The 21,967-nt window shown below is 36.2% G+C and overlaps 1 protein-coding gene across 4 annotated transcripts in view; it reads right to left on the reverse strand.

Annotated features, from left to right (window-relative positions):
• Nucleotides 1–21,967, reverse strand: part of WDR33 (WD repeat domain 33) — a 90,528-nt gene that overhangs the window by 48,257 nt on the left and 20,304 nt on the right. For all 4 annotated transcript variants that reach the window (XM_014564991.2, XM_032479221.1, XM_014564994.2 and 1 more), the window contains exons 2-7: nt 10,148–10,374; nt 8,693–8,761; nt 7,816–7,920; nt 5,488–5,583; nt 5,151–5,302; nt 3,368–3,465 (exon numbers count right to left, since the gene is read on the reverse strand). In XM_014564991.2, the coding sequence (XP_014420477.2) occupies nt 3,368–3,465; nt 5,151–5,302; nt 5,488–5,583; nt 7,816–7,920; nt 8,693–8,761; nt 10,148–10,351 (724 nt within the window). In that variant the 5' untranslated portion in view covers nt 10,352–10,374. The remainder of the gene's footprint in view (nt 1–3,367; nt 3,466–5,150; nt 5,303–5,487; nt 5,584–7,815; nt 7,921–8,692; nt 8,762–10,147; nt 10,375–21,967) is intronic.

A 21,967-nucleotide genomic window follows, 5' to 3' on the forward strand; every position in this document is an offset into this window, starting at 1 on the left:
AATGGCTCTATTTCACTTGGAGTCAACTGTACAAACACCTAGAGACTCCTTTAACTCATGTACTCTGGTGCTTAAATGTTATTTTAATGCCACTCCATAAACTGCGTGCAGTAATTCATACCAGAAAAGGACAGAAGTGTGTACATTACGCTGGTCTGCATATGCTCTGATAATGGGTGGATATATACGCAGTACTTCTCAATGATACAGGATATTCAGTTTAACAAGTGTTTGCTTTTCCCACCTATGGACCAAATACCACAATCCCAGAGTAGCAAGTCTGACAATAGAGCAAGCTCATTTTAACGTTAAAATACGGATTACTTTCTCTTGGGTAACTTCTTCCTTTTCCAAGAAGAGTAAGAACAATCTCAGTAAGAACGCTAAAAGCAACTGTAAATTCTGCCCTCAACAGTACCGTCCCATGGCTGCTGCCACATACAGGATCCCATAAGCTTATAGCTGAAGGACTACATTGAGAAGACATGATAGCTGTCTTCACACTCTTAAAGGGCTGCCATGTAGAAGAGACTACAGATTGCATTTTGTGTGTTACAGAAGGCAGGACAAGTTATAAGAAAGCAGATTCTGACATAACGAAAGAACTTTCTGAAAATTAGATCTACCTAAAATTGAAAGAGATTCATGTGAGGTAGTGAATATATATAAAAATGTTTGTGAGAAGACTGTTTGCGGGAATAATGTAGAAAAGGTAAATATTTGATCAAGAGCTGGACTACACAATCACAATCAAAATGTTCCTGGATTTTTTTAACACTTAATCCCAAGTGATGGTCTGACGCACAACACTTAACACACTGCAGGGGGATGCTCACCTGCCTGCTGTCACAGAGCCTACATGGGCTCCATGAACAACACCCCTTCATACAGGCCAACTGATGCTTTAGAGGTTGGAAGGTCCTATCCCTACTTGCTTAACTTTGTGAACCAAGTTTCTATGAATAGAATTAAATTAAGCCCACTTCAAATTTTATTTGAAAAATTTCACACTTCCCATGATACAACAGGAGTTCCATCATCCCCTGATTCCCAACCCAACTAGTGAAGGACAGAGCAACTGTAACAACACTGGTTTCATTATTTTATAACCACATTTAAAATTGAGAAAATTTAGAAAAATAAGGAATGACAGAAAACGAATAATCAGAACCTAGTAACTTGTCTACTACAACAGACCTGATATCAGAACTTCTACCTGGGTGGTATAATTAACTTGGTTTAATATATTCACATTTGTCCCATACACTCATTGAAGTGTTAAGAAAAAAAAGTAGACTATAAAGCAAGTAGAATACTATCTAAAAGAAGTAAAAACCATGAATAAGCTAGAATATAGATCCTAGAAGTACATGGAGGTTTATTATACTTTTGTGGATGTTTAAAATTTTCATACTAAAAACTTAAAATAAGATGATCACCCACATAAAAAATAAAATTCAACTCAATTAATATACTGGTGCTGCTTTTTAAGCTGTGTCAGACAGGTGATGATTCAGCATCCACTTAACTTTATCCAAATTCACCTGGACTCTAATCTAAAAATATTTAACTGCTAATTAATATCTCATGTATACTCTAAATTTCAGACAAAAAGTTCCTAAGTGCTATTTAGAAACAATTTCATGACCAAAACTGAGTAACACTTTGTTGGAACTTGGGGTTGAAAATGCTATCACATAGTAGGTTTTCTTCTTTTTTTAATCCAAGATGCACAGTAGTTTTATATCAGACTTTAGCTATTATACTCTTAGGCCATTGTAAAATTCATTGTTTTGACACTTTAGAATTGCTCTTTGTAAACAAAATTACTGTTTCTCCTATATTTCTTAGGATACTCAAAGCCTAAAAATAGTTGTTTATCTTATTTCTGTTTAACAGCTAAGACTTCTACTAACAGTGAGGAAAGACGCAACAGGATGTAGCATCAGGCTAGGTGTCAAGGGACGGGATGTGCTGGTCCTGGCTCTGAACTCATTTCACCTTCAACATGTGGCTTAATCCTTCTGAGTCATAGTGCTCATCCACAAAATAACTCAGACTAGATGATTTCAAAGACTCCAACTAGTTCTGAAGGTGTTCAGTATCATAAGATCATCATGAGTACAGCCCTTCACTAAGACTGCACTGTAGCCTTACGCTAGCTGTCACATGTCACAACACATTCCTGTGGAAGAAACTCACACAAAAAGTGCAAAGCCAGGAATGCTTAAATAATTGTGATTTTAAAAAAAAAACTGGCTTGAAATATGGGTTAAATATCAAGAACATTTAGCTTCCTGCTAGAAAGCACTGACATTACACGTTGTAATGAAGCTCTGAAAGGGTGAAAGACACAATTCAACCAAGACAACTCACTCCACTGACTCTTGAACAAAAAGGGAAACCTCAGAGGAGTAACTTCTTGACACCGAATGCCTGTGGCACCCACTCTCCCACCCTGCACCTACGTGTTGAAGGAAGATGTTATTTTTACAACATGCTGGACTCAAGAGTATGGAACAGAATGCACTCTTCCTTAAATCAGCATAGGTTCAAATTAAGCACTTGAGAAAACTATCTTCCTAGTTAACAATGAACTAGTGAGATCTAGTTAAAAGTGTAAATGTTTTTGTTTCGATGTCTGTATTGCATATTTGAAAGTTAATTCCTTACTCTAACACCACTGAATTCACATAAATGGTGTTGATGTATAGTTAGTATTTCAACAGTCCCACTCTGAAGTCTAAAGCTAAGCTAATCCAAGTGAAAATATGGATTTCTTTTCTAGGGTGGAATAATTCATAGATATTAGTTTATAACTATGAAGTCAACAGAAGTAAATAAAGAACCCCTCCAAAACTTAGTCACAAGTGGACTATGCATTATGGATGTGGTACAGTGAAAAACCACCTCCCTTCCACAGAGACAGCAATACTGAGAAGTGTAGCTGCTGAGGCCTCATGTAATGCACACTGTAAAATGGCTCCCAAGAGAATGTGAGTTACATAAACAAAATCACAGTGTCAGTATGTTTGGAGAACGCTACCCCAGCACAAGGCAGGAAAAAGAATGCAGCCCTAACAGATGCATACAGATAAGTAAGCCCTTGGGGGGAGAGGGGAGAAGAGGAATGTGTGTATTTAACTTATACCTCAAAGAACTCAAAGATAGTATTAGTAGTAAAAATCTGCAAAGATGACTGTGAACCAGAGAGAGAGTTCAGGTTTCCTAAAAGAGTCTGACAGACGGTGTAAATATGTAAAAAAATCGAATGGAGATGTAAGCTGGCATTGTGGTATTGTGATGGTTTAAACCACAAATGCCTTCCCTATTTAAATATTCCAATCAGTACTGTTAGCACACGTACCTCGGAGAATTCTTTCCTCATGGCAACGAAGAAAGTCCCAGATCCTAACAGTGCCGTCATCAGAGCACGTAGCAAATTTATTATCCGTGGGTGAGAAACTGTTACATGAAGACACACAGCAGGGGAAAGAAGTCAGCATTTAACAGATTATCCGTGCTTCTCAGACAGGGAAAAATAAAAACACTGTGCTGCGTTATAAACAGGAGAGGGAAGGATCCAACAGTGAAGAAGCCCTCAAAGAGAATGTTGGCAGCTAACAAACGTATCTCAACAAAAGAATTACTTCAACACAGTAGTTGCTTCCTAGTTCTCACTCATCAATATTCAGAGAACTTTATGAGTGTATTATCAGTACTAATGGTCCCCATGCTCTCCACGGTACAGTATCTCCTATTGTACCAACAGAAAACATGGAGCTGATTTAAATGTAGAAACTAAACGAATTCTATCTTTGCAATATTCCTGTAAAGTCTGTTAAATCACACAGGAGTACTGCTCAAAAGATTAGCATCAGCTTCTGCTTCAAACACCATGAAAAAAAAAGCTGAAAAGTTTCGGGCCGGCTATTTAAAGACTGGTTGTTAAACATCCCACATGTGATCTTTCTCATTTATGTAAAAGGTCTGCGGAAACCGTTCACACCTTCTTCCTGGCGGGCTATCGCAGGAATGTTGCACTGTTTGAGGAAAACTAACATGGGGACGTTCAGACGGTGTTTAAAGTCAAAGAATCTGCTGCCTTTTCTTCCTCCCTGTAAAGGACCATCGAGTTTCTCATCTGCCTCTAAGGACTCCCCTGGGCTTCTGAACCCTATGACTAAGAAGGGACCAACTGCCAAAACTCAACGTATGGGCAGGACAATAAGGCATAGTCTTTGCAGAAGCATGTTTATGCACCAGGTCTTGTTAGGATTCTGACAGTGGAACAGTGACTGCGGTGGATGGTGTTCCTACAGAGACGCCGCCCTCCTCCCACACGCGGGCGGCACCGCCGGACAGAATGCTGCTGAGCTTTGTTCTGAGGCTGCAGCAGTTCTTCAGGCTTGTTTTTGCAACTTCCTTTTCCGGTTTTACTATACATACCTCACTGATTGGTAAAAAATATACAACTCACTGAAAAAATTTCAAACTTCCACTTATTACACATTTGCATTACTGATGTTATCAACAGTGAATCAGGAGGAAGTTCCTAGAGTCGTCTTGACAATGGTCTGCTTACAGTTTCAAAGCTTGAAAGAACCCACTCATAAACCATTAACGTTTGCCACATCCAGAGTTACTTGGAGAGTTTTTAGTCCTACTATGCTTTCCTTTTGAAGTCGTGGCATAACCAAGCCAACCAGGTCTTCACTTAAGCCTTTTATCCTTGTATTTTGTGTGAACTCTGAAGGTGTTTTCTGCAGGCTTTAGATTTTATTCAGTTGTATAATTAAAGACTGAATTCTTTATTTGGAATGAAATATTCTTGTCTTACATAGTAGGTAATAAAAAGGAATAACGTATATACATTATTAACCATAAATGAAAAGAGAAAACCAGTGCAAAATGCGGCAGACAATACATCTCTAACAGATTGCAGAGGCTGATACCGGGACAACACTACTTCAGAAAGGTGCCAGCAAAATGGTGAGTGTGTGAAAACAAAGAAAAATATCGTGTTTATAGGGTGCAGAAAGTTTCCCAGAATCTGACAGAGCCCATGCATCTCTGCACCCAGAATACACTTAGAGAATAATTTACCCATGACATTAGGGACTACAGAAAATGGTATATTGTGTATAAACCTGGCCTCTCTAATCGCCTCCTTATGTGCCTGGAACATCTTGACGTTGTTCATGTTCGACTGCCAGTATTTCACATATCCTCCGTGGTCCGCTGTTAACATCCACATGTCATTATGTGACCAAGTCATGGCCCTCACTGGGCTATCGTGAGCCTGTGAAAACACAAAACATTTGTAAACATTATATAAAAGAATATACGATGGGAGGTTTTACAGGAGCACATATTAACTCATAACAATTATCTGTCCAGTTGTAAGTTAAAAATGCCAATAAGGTAACTATCTCAAGTTCTTTACAGTACCACAGGATGAGGGTACCATCTGATGATTACTGTTACCTGTAATATTGTTTCAAAATTGAAAGTGAGTCCATTCCACAAGGTGAACTCTCCACTAGAAGCTCCAGTGACCAACCGCCTTCCTTCTGGAGTCCACTGGGGAAGGGGAAAAAAGACAGATTATACAAGGTCACAAACCGTCAACCTCACCTAAGTTTTAAAACACTTAGGGAGTCTTTATTGATGAATATCCAATAATTAATATTAAGTGGACAATACTGACTTTCACTTAAGCACAGCTCAGATTTAAAGCCAAGTACTCTGTCAGAAAAGAACTTCTATTAATGCAAGAAAAGCTCTGGCACTTTAGCTCATTAACTCAATTTAAAATAATAAGTACATGATTAGTACAACTTAAGTTACACAAACTGAGGCACTCTAAAGAGCATTTCAAAACAAAATATGCAAACATCTAATGTTCCCAGGATACAAGGCAGACTAGCATAAATAAGATGGTCAGTCACTAGAAAAACGCAAAGACCAAATGAATGAAGGCTCTGGTTTATCACAACTGCTAGTGGACCAATTCAGGAAGAAAAGTTACCAGTGTTCCATGAAAAAACAGTATTACAGTAAGCAGCAATTTAAGGACATCAAGGATATCAAACTTTTCCTAGAAACTAAATGTACTATATAGATATATATTTTTAAAGTTGTCCTTCATTCACAGTATCAAGCAGTGACAGGTCTTATGCTGATCTGTTCTCAAAAAAATATAATGCAAAAGAGGCATGACTAACACCACCCCAATATTTTAACGTCACAATTTGCATACTAAAGGTAATCTGTGATACATGCTTATCAACTCAAAATGCAACAGACGTTTTCTCACTTTTATTTTCAAGTTTCTATGGAAGATTACATACTCATTTTCCTTAGATGTAAATATATGAAACATCAATACAACAATTCTGTTTTCCAAAGTAAAAACTGTGACACAGAGTTGGAAAATACAAGTGTACTTATGAGAACAGCAGGATGAGATACATAAAATGAAAACTATTTGGTAAATTACAAAGATATATATAAGAAGCCAGCCTTTTACTGCTTACCTGTATGTATATCATGGTTTTGATTATTGTTAATGAAATCCTACTTTCCTGGTTTCTGTTATCTGCTAAGAATCCCAACCCAGTAAATACTACAGGCAACCAAATTGTAGACACAGGACCCACAGTCTTTATGCCTTAAATATCTTGCAATTTGGACTTGCCTCTTCTATACGCAAATTTCTTAAGACCTTATAACTTGATTCCCCCAATGAGAAATTTAATTAACAAGATATAGGACACAGAATGCTCAGATTTTACTCATCTCAAAGTTTTCTGTGTTATGTTAACAAGGTATTAAAGTTAGCTGCACATCATACTCCTCCTGCCAAATCCCCTGGTAAACAAAATCACACTACATACAGGCTGGCTCTATTAACACAGAAGACATTCAAATAATGTTCCTTTACTGATGGCTGCGGTGTCTGAGGCAAACACAGAGCCTACTGACTGAATAGCCACATTTGTATGGAGCTCAAGGCAGCATCCCTCCCTCCAGACCTCCAGGCTGCCTACCACACCTCTCTAATGAGAGGAACTGCTTGTTTTGCTCATTTGCCATAATGTTTGCCATGACTGTCTTTTCTCTGTCCCATTATTTTTTCAATTTTTAATCTGCTCACTCTGACTATTAAGTATCCTACATTTCTGGACTTGATATATGGAAAACCAGCAAGTGCATTCTTACTAGCAAACTACAAAAAAAAAGATCATACTGTTATTTATGGGGAATATTAACTGAATGCATTTTAAAAATCTTAGTGAAAATGTATTGAGTACCTAACAATGTGTTAACTGAGCTGACAATTATGGTCTCCCATTGATCTTCAGCTCTTCTTGGGTGTTTTCCTTCCTAGTAGCCCTAAGAGTTTTCATTTACCTTGAGATGCTGCTCTCCAGACAGCAACAAAAAATTCCTATTCAAGAGCAAACCAAAATAAACAAACAAACAAACAAAAAAAAAAAAAAAACAAAGAAGCAAACCAGAGACATGCTGCAATATCTAACTATCTATCTATCCATCCATCCATCCATGGCCAGCCCAGAAAGAATTCTATGGAAACTGCAACATGAAGAAATGCAATCCAAAAGTGGTATCTTACTAAATGTGGGTATAGTGAGAAAATGATTGGGTATTCCAAAATAAAATCATTAGCATTGCCTGATTTTCCTCCCTGACACACATTTAAAATGATGTTTAATTTTTTGTCCTGTTAAATATATTTGCAGAATAACTCAGAATTAACTTTTCCAAAAAACATCCAACAAAAATACTTACCCTAACAACAAATACTGGACACTTCACTTTATTTGTTGATGTTCGAACAAACTTTGTTGTTACTGCATTCATAGGATTATTCAACATCCCTATAGGTGGGACCAACTATAAAAAAAAAAAAAAGAAAGAAAGAAAGAAAGAAAGAAAGAAAATTGGGTTTAAAGGGCCCCTGATCAATGAATATCTGCCCATACAGGATTTTTGTCTTTGATACCCAACAAAAGTACTGGGAGAAAACCAGGTTTATCATCAGAAAACTTTTAAATAAAAATGAAGTCTCCTATCAAAAAAATAAATAAACAAAATGAAATAAAACAGCTCCTGATCATACACAGGGCATTAGCCAGGGACCTTGCAAGGTAATCATTTCAACATTTAAAGACAAATCTGGGACCATACAGGACTTCCAAAAAAACTATTATAATAGATTATAATTAGTCTATAGTAATTAAATGAAGAAAACTGAGATACAGGGAAGTTAAATGCCCATTATTACTAAATAAACAATAAAATAAGTACCAGATTTCCCGAATTACTTCTCGAAGTCAACACAATTTTTAAACACATTCAAAAGTCAAGTTTAACATTAACTTTCCTATCACAAAGACTTTGAGGTAGTGTAACCTTTTGTTGGACACTGCTTTAAGCCTCAAATCAAAAGTTCAAGCACCATCAAATTAAAAGGAAAATTTAAATTGAGATTAAAAAAAATAACTCATGGTTTACACAGATATGTTATATTACTCCTTTAGGAATATTTCATTTTAATTACAAAAATGTTAAAAGTCCATGTCTAAATTTGAGATTTCATATTTTAGGTTCAAATGTCCAAGCAAAGAGGTCTTTATTAAGCTGGTATGACTTATCTTATACTTACATCATTGTAATAACCTGCATCAGGCTGAATTGCCCGCATATCTCTCTGGTCTCTTTGCCATATTCTATTCTGTTAAAAAAAATTAATTAATTAATCAGTTAAACTAATATACAGTCTAATTATACTGAATTTGAAACTTAAATAAGTATGTACAAAATGTAAGCTGTCATTACATGGGGAGAAAACAAGATTAAAACTTTTTCATTATGTTCTAAAACACAGATAACAGTGTACATCTTAAGAGATTTCCCCTCTTACCCTACTGACATTGCTTAGAATTTCCCTCCTCTCTGCTCACATTATGCCCAACCCATCAGCCAAGATGCTGTTGACCCCAACACATTCTCATGACCATACCTTAATAAAAGAAAAAAGGATAAGAGGTAGACAGACATCTCCAATTCCTTCAAAATCCTCAGCATAAAATCCTGTTATCTTGCCCCTGGTTTAATTTCTCCCAAACTCTTCAAGTCTAGTCTAACAACTGAAATACCTGAAAAAAAGCTAAATCTGTCTTTACCTCTGAATGAATATATCTCTGCCATGTGCCTGTAACATACTAACTACGTCCGATATGCATACAGGTCTTTAACAATAGGTCTCAGGTCATAAAGCAGATAAACTTTCTTCACAGGAGGCAGAGCAGACCACAACCTGATTAAAGTAACAGGGGTTAGCAATGAAGAGCAAACCACAGAGGCTAACTCCTAGGTTAAGAGAAGTAAATAAAGAGCTCAAAGGGCAGTTAAGTCAAACTGACACAGGTGCAGGCCCCACACTCTGCCTTTATTTGCCATCTCAGAGTTGGTTTCACCCTACAGACTGTGGCAGGTGCTCAAACCTCAAGGAAATAGAGCCCTCTTCCCTGACTACTACCAGAGGCCTGGAGAGGGCCAGTGTCTTGGGCATGCAGAGTCACTATTCTGAATGTATATTCTCACAAATATTCCTACTTTGGCGGTCTCTTAACATTTTTTATACACACTGTGGGTATGAAAACAAGTGTTTTAAGGTTGGCCTAGCTGAATAAAAATACCCTCTTCTGAAATACATTATGAACCTTTATAACAAAGCCTATTTCTAAATTGGTGTCTAACTTTAATAATTTGTTTGTCTTTTTATGAGGAGGATGTAATTAGGTTTATTTATTTTATTTATATTTGGAGGAGGCGCAGGGGATTGAACCCAGGACCTTGTGCATGCTAAGCATGTGCTCTACCAGTTGAACTATATATACTCTCCCCGTCTAACAGATAATTTTTGAAAAGATTATTCATGCATGCTAAGAGTTTTAAAAAAAGTACTTTTTTTTTTAGGTGATTGGCCTCATCTGAAATTCTACTTCTTCCCACTAATTCAAAAGACACCAGTATACTCGTTACCCTGCATTTTAAAAACTTTCCTCTTTTTAACAAACCAAAGTGGGGTCATCTGAAGCACATAAACTGGACTCACCTCCAAATACTTAATTACAGAAGGATTATAGTCGATGGTTTTTCGGTTTACTGCTTTTCTCATTCGTTTTCCATCAAAGGTAAGCTGTTGCATTGCTTGCTGCTGTGCAAAATCAGGTCGCTTATAAAACAGTTGTCGAGGTGCCTGGTGTTGGAACCTTGGCATATGGAAAAAACGAGGAGGAGAACCAATTTCTGTAGCCATGGCGATGTTTTCGTTCTAGGACACTAGGGTAAGAAAAAAGTACTTTTACTACACATATCAGCACTGTAACACTCCCTGAAAACATTTTTAAATGAACATTTTTTACACTTCTCTTCCTTTTCCTAATATGCATCATTTCTAGCTTAGTTTAGTCAACTTACTTACAAAATTAACTATTAGATTTATTCATTGGTAGAGACCAGTTACACATTTGAAAAAGGCCAATACACAAAATAAGTGCTAGTATTTGTTGTAAAATTCAGCCTGATAGAAGGAAAAACAACAGTTTATAACAGCTTGGAGTGTGTTGTGAATGTGCAGGGTGAATAAACTGCAGGGGGGAGGAAGGTAATACCACATTTCTTTAATGAAGTTTTCATTAGATGTTTTACAGTAAAACAAACCATTTTAAGTTTATTGTAAGACCTTCATTTTATACAACTGTCACTAAAAAATTTTTAAACCTGACTTTCGTCCTTTTAAATTTCCTAGGACTAGTGTAAAAAGTGGACCAAACTATCATATATTTCATATGAATGTTAAAAGTATGTATATCTAATTTCAGACTCAAAGTAACTACCACAGAAACATTTCTCAGTATGTGTATTTACATATTTATACAGGCAACATTAAGCTAACATCTGAAGAAAAAAATGTATTCTACAGTTTTTCAACTTTAAAGCTCTCCAATTAAACTCACATTCCAATAATACAAATATGCATGATTTTAAACCATATTTTAAAGTATATTTTAAAAAGTAGACCTTGAAAATACATAAAGGCTGTTAGAAGCATTTCTGCAATTATTTTTGTTTTAAAAAGAGGAAGGATTAGATTCTCCATTATTTTTCTATATTCTTACATTTGCCTTTTCTCATTCAAGACATTAAAGGGCCTGAAAATAAATTTATGATTTCCTTTGGATGAAATTATTCTTCGTACTAACTTAATTCATCCATGTCACTTTAGTGTTTCCTGAAACCATTTAATAACAGAAAGGAGATGGAAGAGGAGGAGGGGGTGAAGGGAGAGGGAAATACTAAGTCCTGACTCCTACAACACCAAAAACAAATAGTGATAAAACATGTATTTAATACACACTATTTCCACTACTCTGGAGTGATCCCAGAAGGTCCCTGACAACTGTTAATTTGTAATGAGATGAGATACACTCTTTCTTTGGGCTGTGTGTGAATTAAACCAGAATGCACAAAATGCACTAAGCATTTGACTCCATAAGGGTGATGAAGGAATCTGTTTATTCAGCTATCGCACGAATCCAACTAAGTTTCAGCATCCACATTTCAACTAATGACTTCAATTCAGATGTCTAGGCCAGTAGTTATAAAAGGATGCAGCTCTGAAAGTATATTTTTAAAATCACTATTTTTTCACTTCATAATCATCAAATTTCTAATTTTATTAAAATAAAGTTATCCTAATATTCTACTTTCTAATATTATTAAACCAAATGAGAATAAAGATTTTTACACATACCAAAAGAGGCTTAAAAATTATTCAGCCAAAAAATGAGGGGGAATGAAATGCTGACACAGGCTACAACATGGATGAATCTCAAAATCACTATGTAAGTGAAAGAAGCCAGATATAAAAGGTCACATATTGTATGATTTCATTTATATGAAAACTCCCAAACAGGCTAACACATAGAGATAGAAAGCACATTAGTGGTTGCCAGAGGCAGGGGAGGATGAGGAGTGACTGCTTACTGGGAATGGGTTTCCACTGGAGGTGATGAAAATGTCTGGACTAGAGGTGGTGTCTGCACAACACTGTGAATATACTAAGTGGTGCTGAACTGGACACTTTAAAATGGTTAAAACAGTGAATTTTATGTTATGTAACTTTTACCTCAGTTAAAGAATTGGGGGGGGGGGTTAATCCACTGGAAAAAAATTTTAGATGGAGAGTAGATAGGACATTAACAGAAAGCTGATGTTGAAGCCAGGGGATGGGTACACGGATGTAAATCAAGAGTCAAACTAAGGATCTACTAGACAAATATGAGGCAAATGACTGAAGTCAAATGCAGAACAATCAATGTGTTGCTACTAACACTCTTGAATAATTCACTTGTTAAAGCTAGAGAAAAATATTACTCCTTCATTTAAGATCTTACAGAGGATGGGAAAAAATATCTTTCCATCTATAAATTTGTTGAGTAAAACTAGTTCTGAAAAAAAGGCCTTTAACTTTTCCTTGAATGGTCAAGTACCACTGGTGTTCCTGAAATAAAGGGCTCGCAAAAAGAGGGGGAAAAAGTACAATAATATTCTAAATCAAAATCCAGCCCTAAAATAAGACCTAAATCTCCTGACAGTACAGTGGTAAGCCTTACACACTGCGGAATCACCTCCTGTAGTCCACTGCTATTTGCCCCAAGTCAAAACAGGCCTCTTGACGGCTAACCTCCAGAATGTACTGTCTTTGAGATAAAGCCCTAATCCTGACGACAGGTACCCTAACAAGAGGAGATAAGGACACAAGCATGCGCAGAAGGGAGGCAATGTGGAAACATGGGAGGAAGACAGCTCTACAAGCCAAGGAGGCCTCAGAAGAAACCAACCCTGCTCACACCTTAACCTCAGACTTCTAGCTTCCAAAACTGTGAGAAAATCAATGTGTTGTTTAAGCCACCCAGTCTGTAGAACTTGGTCGTGGCAACCCTAGCAGGCAGAGGCAGAGGCAGAGGCAGAGCAAAGTACCTGGGCCCCCTGCCTCTCCTCCAACAGGGGCTGCCAAAAGATTTCAGTATTCACTAACACCAGAACAGCTTTCTCTGACTGAGACAGCAGAAAACTTGGTATCTGAGGTTGGAAGATGAGTGACCCAGATAGAAAGAGCTCAAGTCATTAAAACTATCCTTCAGGCTCCACTCAGGACCCTACTGCAAGGAACTATATATACAACCAAATACAGAAAAGAAATGGGAGCTTTATCTTTCATAAAAACAACTAGTGTAATTTCCACTCACCGCAGTATTCACACTTGTGCTACACTAACAAAGACTACAATTTAAACTAGAAGTCAGGTTTGCCCCGAAAGCATACTCATCTCTCATCTGAGGTGCAGGGAGAAGGAGGGAGACAGAGGGGAGAGGGGCAAGGGAGAAACTGAGGTAGAAAGAGGACAAGTAATCTGCATATGGTTATTAAATACATACTAACAATGAATCAAATGGCTAAGGAAAAAATTCTACCTTAAACACTGAATTCATCATCTTGCTCGAACACACAAACTTTCAACGTTTCAAGGAATCAGCACAATTTTATCAAGTACCTACTTTTTTTTTCTACCCTGCATCGGTATTTTGTTCTCCTTCACTATCATTCCTAAGTTCCCAGAACAGATCCCAGGCTTTGTGGTGTCTAGTTCCCATCTCTGACTTTGGCAAATACAAAACTAGTGAATTCACAAAAGTTTGCAGCATATTCTTAGTCTTCAAGCTTTCAACTACTCTCCAAAACGAGGCAAGCCACATAACCCCTCTGCAGCCATTTTCGCAATCTGGGCACTAAGGTTAATGTAGATCACTTCAAAGATCCTTTTTGCTCAAAGATAGGATTTTGCAAGAAATATGTTTATTTCTTTAGCCAGTGTAGTGACTAGTCTGTTGAACAAACTGGAATACCGACTTAGTTCTCCGATGTTGGTGTATGCAAGTTCATAGAAGCATTATAATTCTGCTTCTTGTCCCAACTATTACAAAATAATTTCTTTTATAATCTCAATCATGTGATATTACCAAGATTATAACTGAAGACAGAAAAAACCACAAATGCTTTTCTTAAAAAAAATCACAAGCTCACAATGTAGAATTGTGCTAAATAGTAGCTCATTTCATTAAACCTAAATTGCTAATTAAAGCAATAAAAACTATATACTAGTGGTAACAAAAGCTCAAAAACTGGAGCAACAATAAATAGCAGAATGAACAGAAAGGGATTCATGAGAGAAGACTTGAATTAGAAATTATATAGAAAAAGTGATTAATAAGATAATGAGCAGACACCACCAAATTCACTGAGGCAGCTACTAGCCATGAACACACTTAGGAACTGGATTTGTTGAAAAATCCAGTGACATGGAGAAGCATAATGAGAAATGTAATTCATTTCAAGAAGTAACCAGTGAACACTAACTAGGCACTGAAGACAGAGACATATAAAGTCTGTTCTCAAGAGACTCAAAGTTTACCAGAAGAGAAGCGCTTAAGAAAGCAATGTGAGAATACTTCTGCACTGAGAAAATACTATGCCTGTTTGCCAGGAACTATTACAGGCAACAGGGATAAAACATAGGATGCTTACTGCACAATTCAGCCTGAAGAAGTTTAAGTTCAGGTGGAGGGGTGAGGGATGCTGGGGGAGGATGGATGAGGAAGAGACACTAGGGAAAGAAACAATCTAACACTCACTCACACTCATTCCGCACATCAAGGCATGCATAACCTCTTCCTCAACCAAACATAATCCAAAATAATCTTCCCCAACCAAACATTTCTGTCTCAGAAAAATTTTATTATCTCAGCCTATCTCCAGCTTAAAGGGGAAAGCTGCATAGGTGACCCTTGAAACAACTCGGGTTGATCTGAGTATACTTTATGTTTATAGTTAGCTCCCTGTATCCACGGTTCCGCCACAATTTCAAATTCAACCAATCACAGACCATGCAGGGCTGTAGTATTTACTACTGAAAATTATCTGCGTCTAAGTGGACTCTTGCAGTTCAAAATCACATTGTTCAAGGGTCAACTGTACTTTTATAGGAAAATGACATTGCTAAAACTTAACTAATTCCACAAACTCAATCCAAAAGGAGTTTACTAAGTGCTTCACACAATTGAATAAAAAGATCTTTACGATTCTGGAGGGTAGGACTGAGCCTGAGGCTCTGCATCAAAGAAACTTCTATGACCTGAAAGTTCATGAATTGGCCTAAAGCAGTGTTTTGTCTTTAAACCAGAAGTCATTCATATCCTACTGGTGGTTCTTGAAATCAATATGGCTGATAACTAGCATTGCTTTAATAATTTAAAAAATATAAGGCTGAACCATTTTGTTGTTGTCGTTTTTGAAGGATTTGGGGTTGGGGGGCTAGGTTTACTTTTTATGGCGGTACTGGGGATTGAACCCAGGACCTCATGCATGCTAGGCAGGCACTCTACCACTAAGCTATGTATCTTCTCCTCCTTGAACTGCACATTTTAAAGGAAAGAACTGTTTCTGTGAAATTTCTGTTTCAGTTGTACATGTGTTTACACTGGGTCACAATATTAAAAAATATACCCCTCCTGTTAATTTGTCAAAAGTAAAAGCAAATGCCTTAATGTTAACAAACCACTAAGTGAAAACCAAGAGTTTCCTATCTAAGCCATCTTCCACTTATTATCACTTAATTTCTGCTGCCACTGGGTGGGTATCCATAGCCAAAGGAGTTCAAATACAGCATCTGTCCAGTGTGGGTACAGTAGCTGTGGCTCCAGAATCTGGTGCAATTATGAAATCTAAAATTCCTCCACATCAACCACTAAGTCAGAGCTTCTGATCAGCATATGAAAGTTTGTTTCCTCAAACTGAGATGAAAGAATTCTAACCCAAAGCAAATTACTGATGCATTAAATACCTAGGATAAAACGTACAATTTCTGTAGGGCTTCTAAACATAATAAAAGGTTTTAAGATCTCCACTCTCAACACAAACCTGGACCTCGAGGTCAGAACCTTAGCCTAGGAACCTCTATTGTAGGTCCAGAGATGGATAACTGACCTTAAAAGAGATTTGATAACTAATCTGTCACAGTACTTTGAGGGGATCTACATGACTGGTAAAAAAGGCCAATAACAAAATGATCAATATGTGCTCTCTCTGATGTCCAATCATTAATACATATGAATCCTGAACAAATCAAGAGACATACTGAGACCATTCAATCTGTATCCTGTTAGAGACTAAATCTGACATTAAGGATCAGTTAACTCTCAGTGTAGGAGTTTTCCAACTTAAATCTCTTTCAGCCTCAGATTTACTTACATAATTTCTTTGTAACTTGGGGTAAGCAGCTTTGGTTGTATAACTTTGGTAAAGTTACTAAAACTTTTTGGGGGATACTGCAGTGGACCAGTTTAATGCATGCTACTTGATACTGTACTTGGCTTTTACATTCAGTTTTCTGTGCCATTTCAAAAGCTAACGTTAATATTTAATGCACATATGACCACAAATCTGGCTCTCCACTTAATTAGAAGGTAACAATTCACCATTTCAAAAGTGTGACTCTCAAATAAGGAACCTGTGCCATCAACTGTTCTCAACGTGGATAAAGTCAGCAGTTATTGGGTGTGTTCTTTTCCCCTTGTTGTTAACAAAGGGTCTTCCTATTTTTACACTGTTTTTAAAACTGCATTATACACTAATTTATCAACTGTCTAAGCCAATAAATATTGGGCAAACTAATTCTCATTTGATAGTGTGGGAAATGAACTAGGCAGCAGAGTTTTTTTAAGCTCTCAGGTGATACTAAAGTTTGGCAAAATTTGGAAACCACTGTACTAAGTGACTTGGATAGCTTACTTCTGAAACAGTTTCCTATAGCAGCAAGTTCTAAAACTTTTTATTTCAAGACCTTTTTACTCTTAAAAATTGAGGATTCCCCTCACTTTTTGTTTATTGCAGTATTTATATTCATAGATATGTAACATATTAGAAATTAAAAAAGAAAAATTCAAAATATTTATTAATTCATGTTAGAATAATGATAAACCCATTGTAATAACTATTTTTCCTTCCCCAAAAACAACTAGTGAGAAGAGTGGCATTGTTTTTTACATTTTTGCAAATCTCCTTAACGTCTAGCTTAACTGAAAACAGCTGAAATCTCACGCCTGCTTTTGCATTCAATCTGCTGCAATATGTTATTTGGGTTAAAGTACATAAAAAATATCTAGACCCAAAGAAATATATTCTTGGAAAAAGGAAGAGTATTTTAATAGCCTTCTCAGAAAATTATGGATATTCTTTGATATTCCAACTGAATTTGGCAAGCGATAGCTTATTAAGTGGTAACTGTAATGCGGCATCTAAAGTCACATCAGTAAGCTTTTTCCCCTCTGTTACAATAAAATACACCGGCTTATTTTGCACTTTGGAACTTTAACCCATCTCTGATTTTACAAGATCATGTGCTGATCATTTGGAAAACACTGGTTCCACAGAATTTGGCATTTCATCTGTCATATTTCTTATAAAACATGTAATAATTATTTTTATTAAAATCACCATTGATCTCACCATAAAAACTATTAATTACTGGGAAACTCAACCTCACATGGTAGACACAAGTTTTCCAAAACTCTAATTTTTGCTTGAGAATTCAATTTCTATCACTGGCAACAAATACTAAAAGCTGTTTCCCTTGAAACAGCAGTCAACCTATATTCACCTTCAAGAAAAATATTTGCCATATACTCAAGTCTGAACGCCATAGCTTGTCACTCTTTAAAATTTCATATTTTTACATACTTTCATTTTTGAAAGCAGTTTTCAGCCCACAGCAAAGATTAGCAAAAAGTACAAAGTTCCTACACACACATATACCCTCCACCACAACAGTGAGCATCAGAGTGGTACACTTGTTAAAATGTGTACCAACATTAATGTATCATATTCACCCAAAGCCCCAAGTTTATATCAGTTCACTCTTGGTACTGTGTATCCTAAAGGTTCTGACAAATGTATTCAGATTGGCTTCTTTCACAAAGCAATACGTATTTAAAGTCCCTCCAGGTCTTTTCCATGATAGCTTATCTCATTTCTTTTTAGTGCTCAATAACACTGCACTGCTGGGATGTACTATTCTTGTTAATCCACTCACCTATGAACTGTATCTTGGTTACCTAAATTTTGGCAATTATGAATAAATCTACTATTAACTTTCACGTGCAGGCTTTTATATGAACTTATTTTCAACTCATTGGGTAAACACCAAGGAGTGTGATTACTAGATCCTCTGGTAAAGAGTACATTTAGTTTTGTAAGAAATTGACAAATCGTCCAAAGTCATTGCACCATTTTGATTACCACCAGCGATGAATGAGACTTTGGGTGCTCCAAGTCCTCACGAGCATCTGGTACTGTCAGTGTTTTGAATTTCAGACAATCTATTGTGTGTGTAGTGGCATCTCACTGCGTGCCTTTGCAATTCCCTAATGACATATAATGTTGGGCATCTTTCCATCTGCTCATTTGTCACCTGTATATCTTCTTTGGTGAGGTGTCTCTTCAGATCTGTTGCCCATTATTTAAATTGAGTTGTTCATTTTCTTATCGTTAAGTTTTAAGAGTTCTTTGCATATTCTGGATTAACAGTCCTTTATCAGACATACCTTCTGCAAATATCTTCTCCCAGTCTGTGGCTTGTCCTCTCATGCTTTGATTAACTTATTTTTTAAATTACACACAATAAAATTCAGTTTTTGGTGTACATTTCTAAGTTTTGACAAGTATATAGAACCATGAACAGTTGAGATGAGGCGCGGTTCCCTCACCCCCTATAGTCCTTCGTACTGACCCACTGTCACAGGTTTCCTGTCACTACCTCTAGCCCCTGACAACCACTGAAGCCTCCCCTCACTGCAGTTAGTCTTTTACAGAATGTAATATAAAAAGAATCTCACACTGTATATAGCCTTTTGAGTCTGGCATCTTCCATTTGGCATAATACTTCTAGATTCACCAATGTGGCTGCACGGATCAGAAATTCCTTTTTTATTGTTGAATTCTATGGATATACCACAGTTGTTTATCCATTTACCAATTCAGAAACATTGGGGGTTTTTTGCAGTGCTTGGCAGTTTGAACAAAATTGCTATAAACGTTCACGTTTTCATTTTCTAGGGTAAATATTTAGGATTGAAACTGCTGGGTCGTGTAAGTTTATGTTTAACTTTACGAGAAACAGAACTGTTTCCCAAAGCGGCTGTACCATTTTGCATTCCCACCAGCGATACATCAGAGTTTCAGTTGCTCTGCATCTTCACTACCACTTTATAGGCAGTGAGGGGGAGGGAAAAGTTGTTTGTCTTGTTTCTGTCATTCTAAGAGAAGTACCATCTTATTGTGGTTTGATTTCCATTTCCCTAAGGACTAATAATATAGTGCTATTTTCAGGTACCTATTTGTCACCTACATATCCAGCAAAGCTTCTGTTCAAATCTTTTGTCCATTTTTTAATTGGGTTATTTTCTTATTGTTGACTTTTGAGAGTTCTCTCCATAATCTACATAAAAAATCTTTACCAGATGTGATTTACAAATATTTTCTCTCAGTCTGCCACTTCTTTTCATTCTCACCATTTCTTTCAAAGAGCAGTTTTTAATTTTAATGAAATCAAATTTATCAAGTGATTTTGTGCTTTTGATTATATCTAAGAAGTCTCCATCTAAGCCAAGGTTACAAAGATTTTTCTTCTGTGTTCTCTTCTGCCATTTTTATTGTTTTACATTTTCCAACTGTTCTGTAAACAATTATACAAAAAAAGTTTCTGGGATTCTGATCTGGTGGATCAATTTGAGGAGAAATTATATCTTAACCGTACTTAATCTTCAAAACCACAAACAGGTAAATTCTCTACAATTACTTGGGCCTTTTTTAATTTCTTTCATCAGCAGTTTTAGCCCACAGATCCTGTACACATTTTGTCAGATTTATACCTATTTTTGGTGCTATTTAAATGGTAGCTTTTTTACTTATTTCCATTTCCAGTTTTTCATTGCTAGTATATACAAATAAAATTAATTGTATATATATTGTCTATAACTCTTGCAATCTTGCTAAACTCACTTATTCGCTCTAGACACTTTCTTGTAAATTCCTTGGGGTTTTCTCCATGTCTTTTGAAAAAACAGGCAATTTTATTTTTTCTTTTCTGTTCCAAAAGCCCTTTTATTTATTTTTATTTCTTTTTCTTGCCTTACTGCACTGTTCTAATCTTAGGGGGGAAAGCACTGTCTTTCACTATTAAGTATTCATTATCAAATACGAGATTATCTGTAGGCTTTTATGGATTCCCTTTATAAAGTGAAAGAAAACATTTTCTATTCCTGGTCTTTAAGAATTTTTGTCATGAAAGAATGAAGAATTGTATCAAATGCTTATTCTCTATCTATGAAGATTAGTCTATTAACATGATAAATTACCCCCAACTGATTTTCAAATGTTGAACAGCCTTGCATTTCCAGAGTAAACCCCATTCAGTCCTGATGTATTATCCTTTTTATATCTGGCTGGATCTGAATGACTCATATTTATTTTATCTTTTGCATCTATGTTCATGAGGAATATTGGTATAATTTTATTTTCTTGTATATCTTTACCTGATTTTATATCAAGCCTCATACAGTAAGGTGGGAAGTGTTCCTTCTAATATTTCCTTCAAGAGATTGTAGACATCTGGTATTATTTCCTCCTTAAATGTTTGGTAGACTTCACCTGTAAAACCATCTCAAAAGGTTTTTAACTATGAATTCAGTTTCTTTAAAAGACATAGGTCTAGTGGGGTTATCTTTTTTTTTTTTTTTTTGAGTGAGTTTTGGTGTTTGTGTTGTTGTGGGAATTGATCATTTTCACTCAAGTTGTCAAATTTTGGGGCACAGAATTGTTCATAGCATTCTTTAACATTTCAATGTCTATAAGCTCTGTAATAAGCCCCTCTTTCATTCCTGATACTGTTAACTTGGGCTCCTTCCTGTGTCCAAGATTAAGATGCCAGCACAGTCAGTTCCTGGTGAGAGGTCTCTTCCTGGCTACCTTCTTACTGTGTTATCATAGGGCAGAGAGAAAGAAACAGCAAATTCTCTGGAGTCTCTTCATATAAGGGCATGAATCCCATCAGGAAGGCCCTACCTTTGTGGCCTCACCTAAACCTATCTTCCAAAGGCCCCATCTCCAAATCCCATTACACTGGGAATTACGGCTTAACCATATGAATTTTACAGGATCATAATTCTGTCCACAGTACACTATATTTAAAAAACACACACTCAAGGGTTGACATTCAAATAAATTAACTATTTTTACTGCCTGCCAATGACATTCTTAAGTAATACTGTTTTTTTTTTTTCATTTTAACTACGAGTATAAGGTGACAGTAAACATATAATGACTACTAGCAGTCTGATGCCACTGCCTTGAATAATGCTAAGAACACAGAAGTTTTATCCATTACTGCTTTTATACCATAAGTGCAATATCAACACAGTAAAAAAAGCCTAGTAATATCTTAGTAGTATTATAAAAATAGTTCTGACTTTGAAAACTCACCACTGCCTTACAAGGTTAAATTCAAATAACCAGAACAGAAAGAATTTTTACAAACTGCAAAATTTATTAGCAATTTTAGGTATTATTACAAAGTACTGAACAACAGATATAACCAACACTAAAAACTTGATCCATTCCTAAACTTTCCAAGTTCATTTTGATGAAAATGATCATGTTATACTTTCACTTGATGAAACCTCTATTAGAAGGAAACATAAAGTTCTATGGGATCTAAAAAAGAAAAAATAAAACTACCTTAGTTGTGATAAAATAATTA

This window comes from Camelus ferus, chromosome 5 (genome assembly GCF_009834535.1).
Source record: "Camelus ferus isolate YT-003-E chromosome 5, BCGSAC_Cfer_1.0, whole genome shotgun sequence".
In the NCBI taxonomy this organism is placed as follows: Eukaryota; Metazoa; Chordata; class Mammalia; order Artiodactyla; family Camelidae; genus Camelus; species Camelus ferus.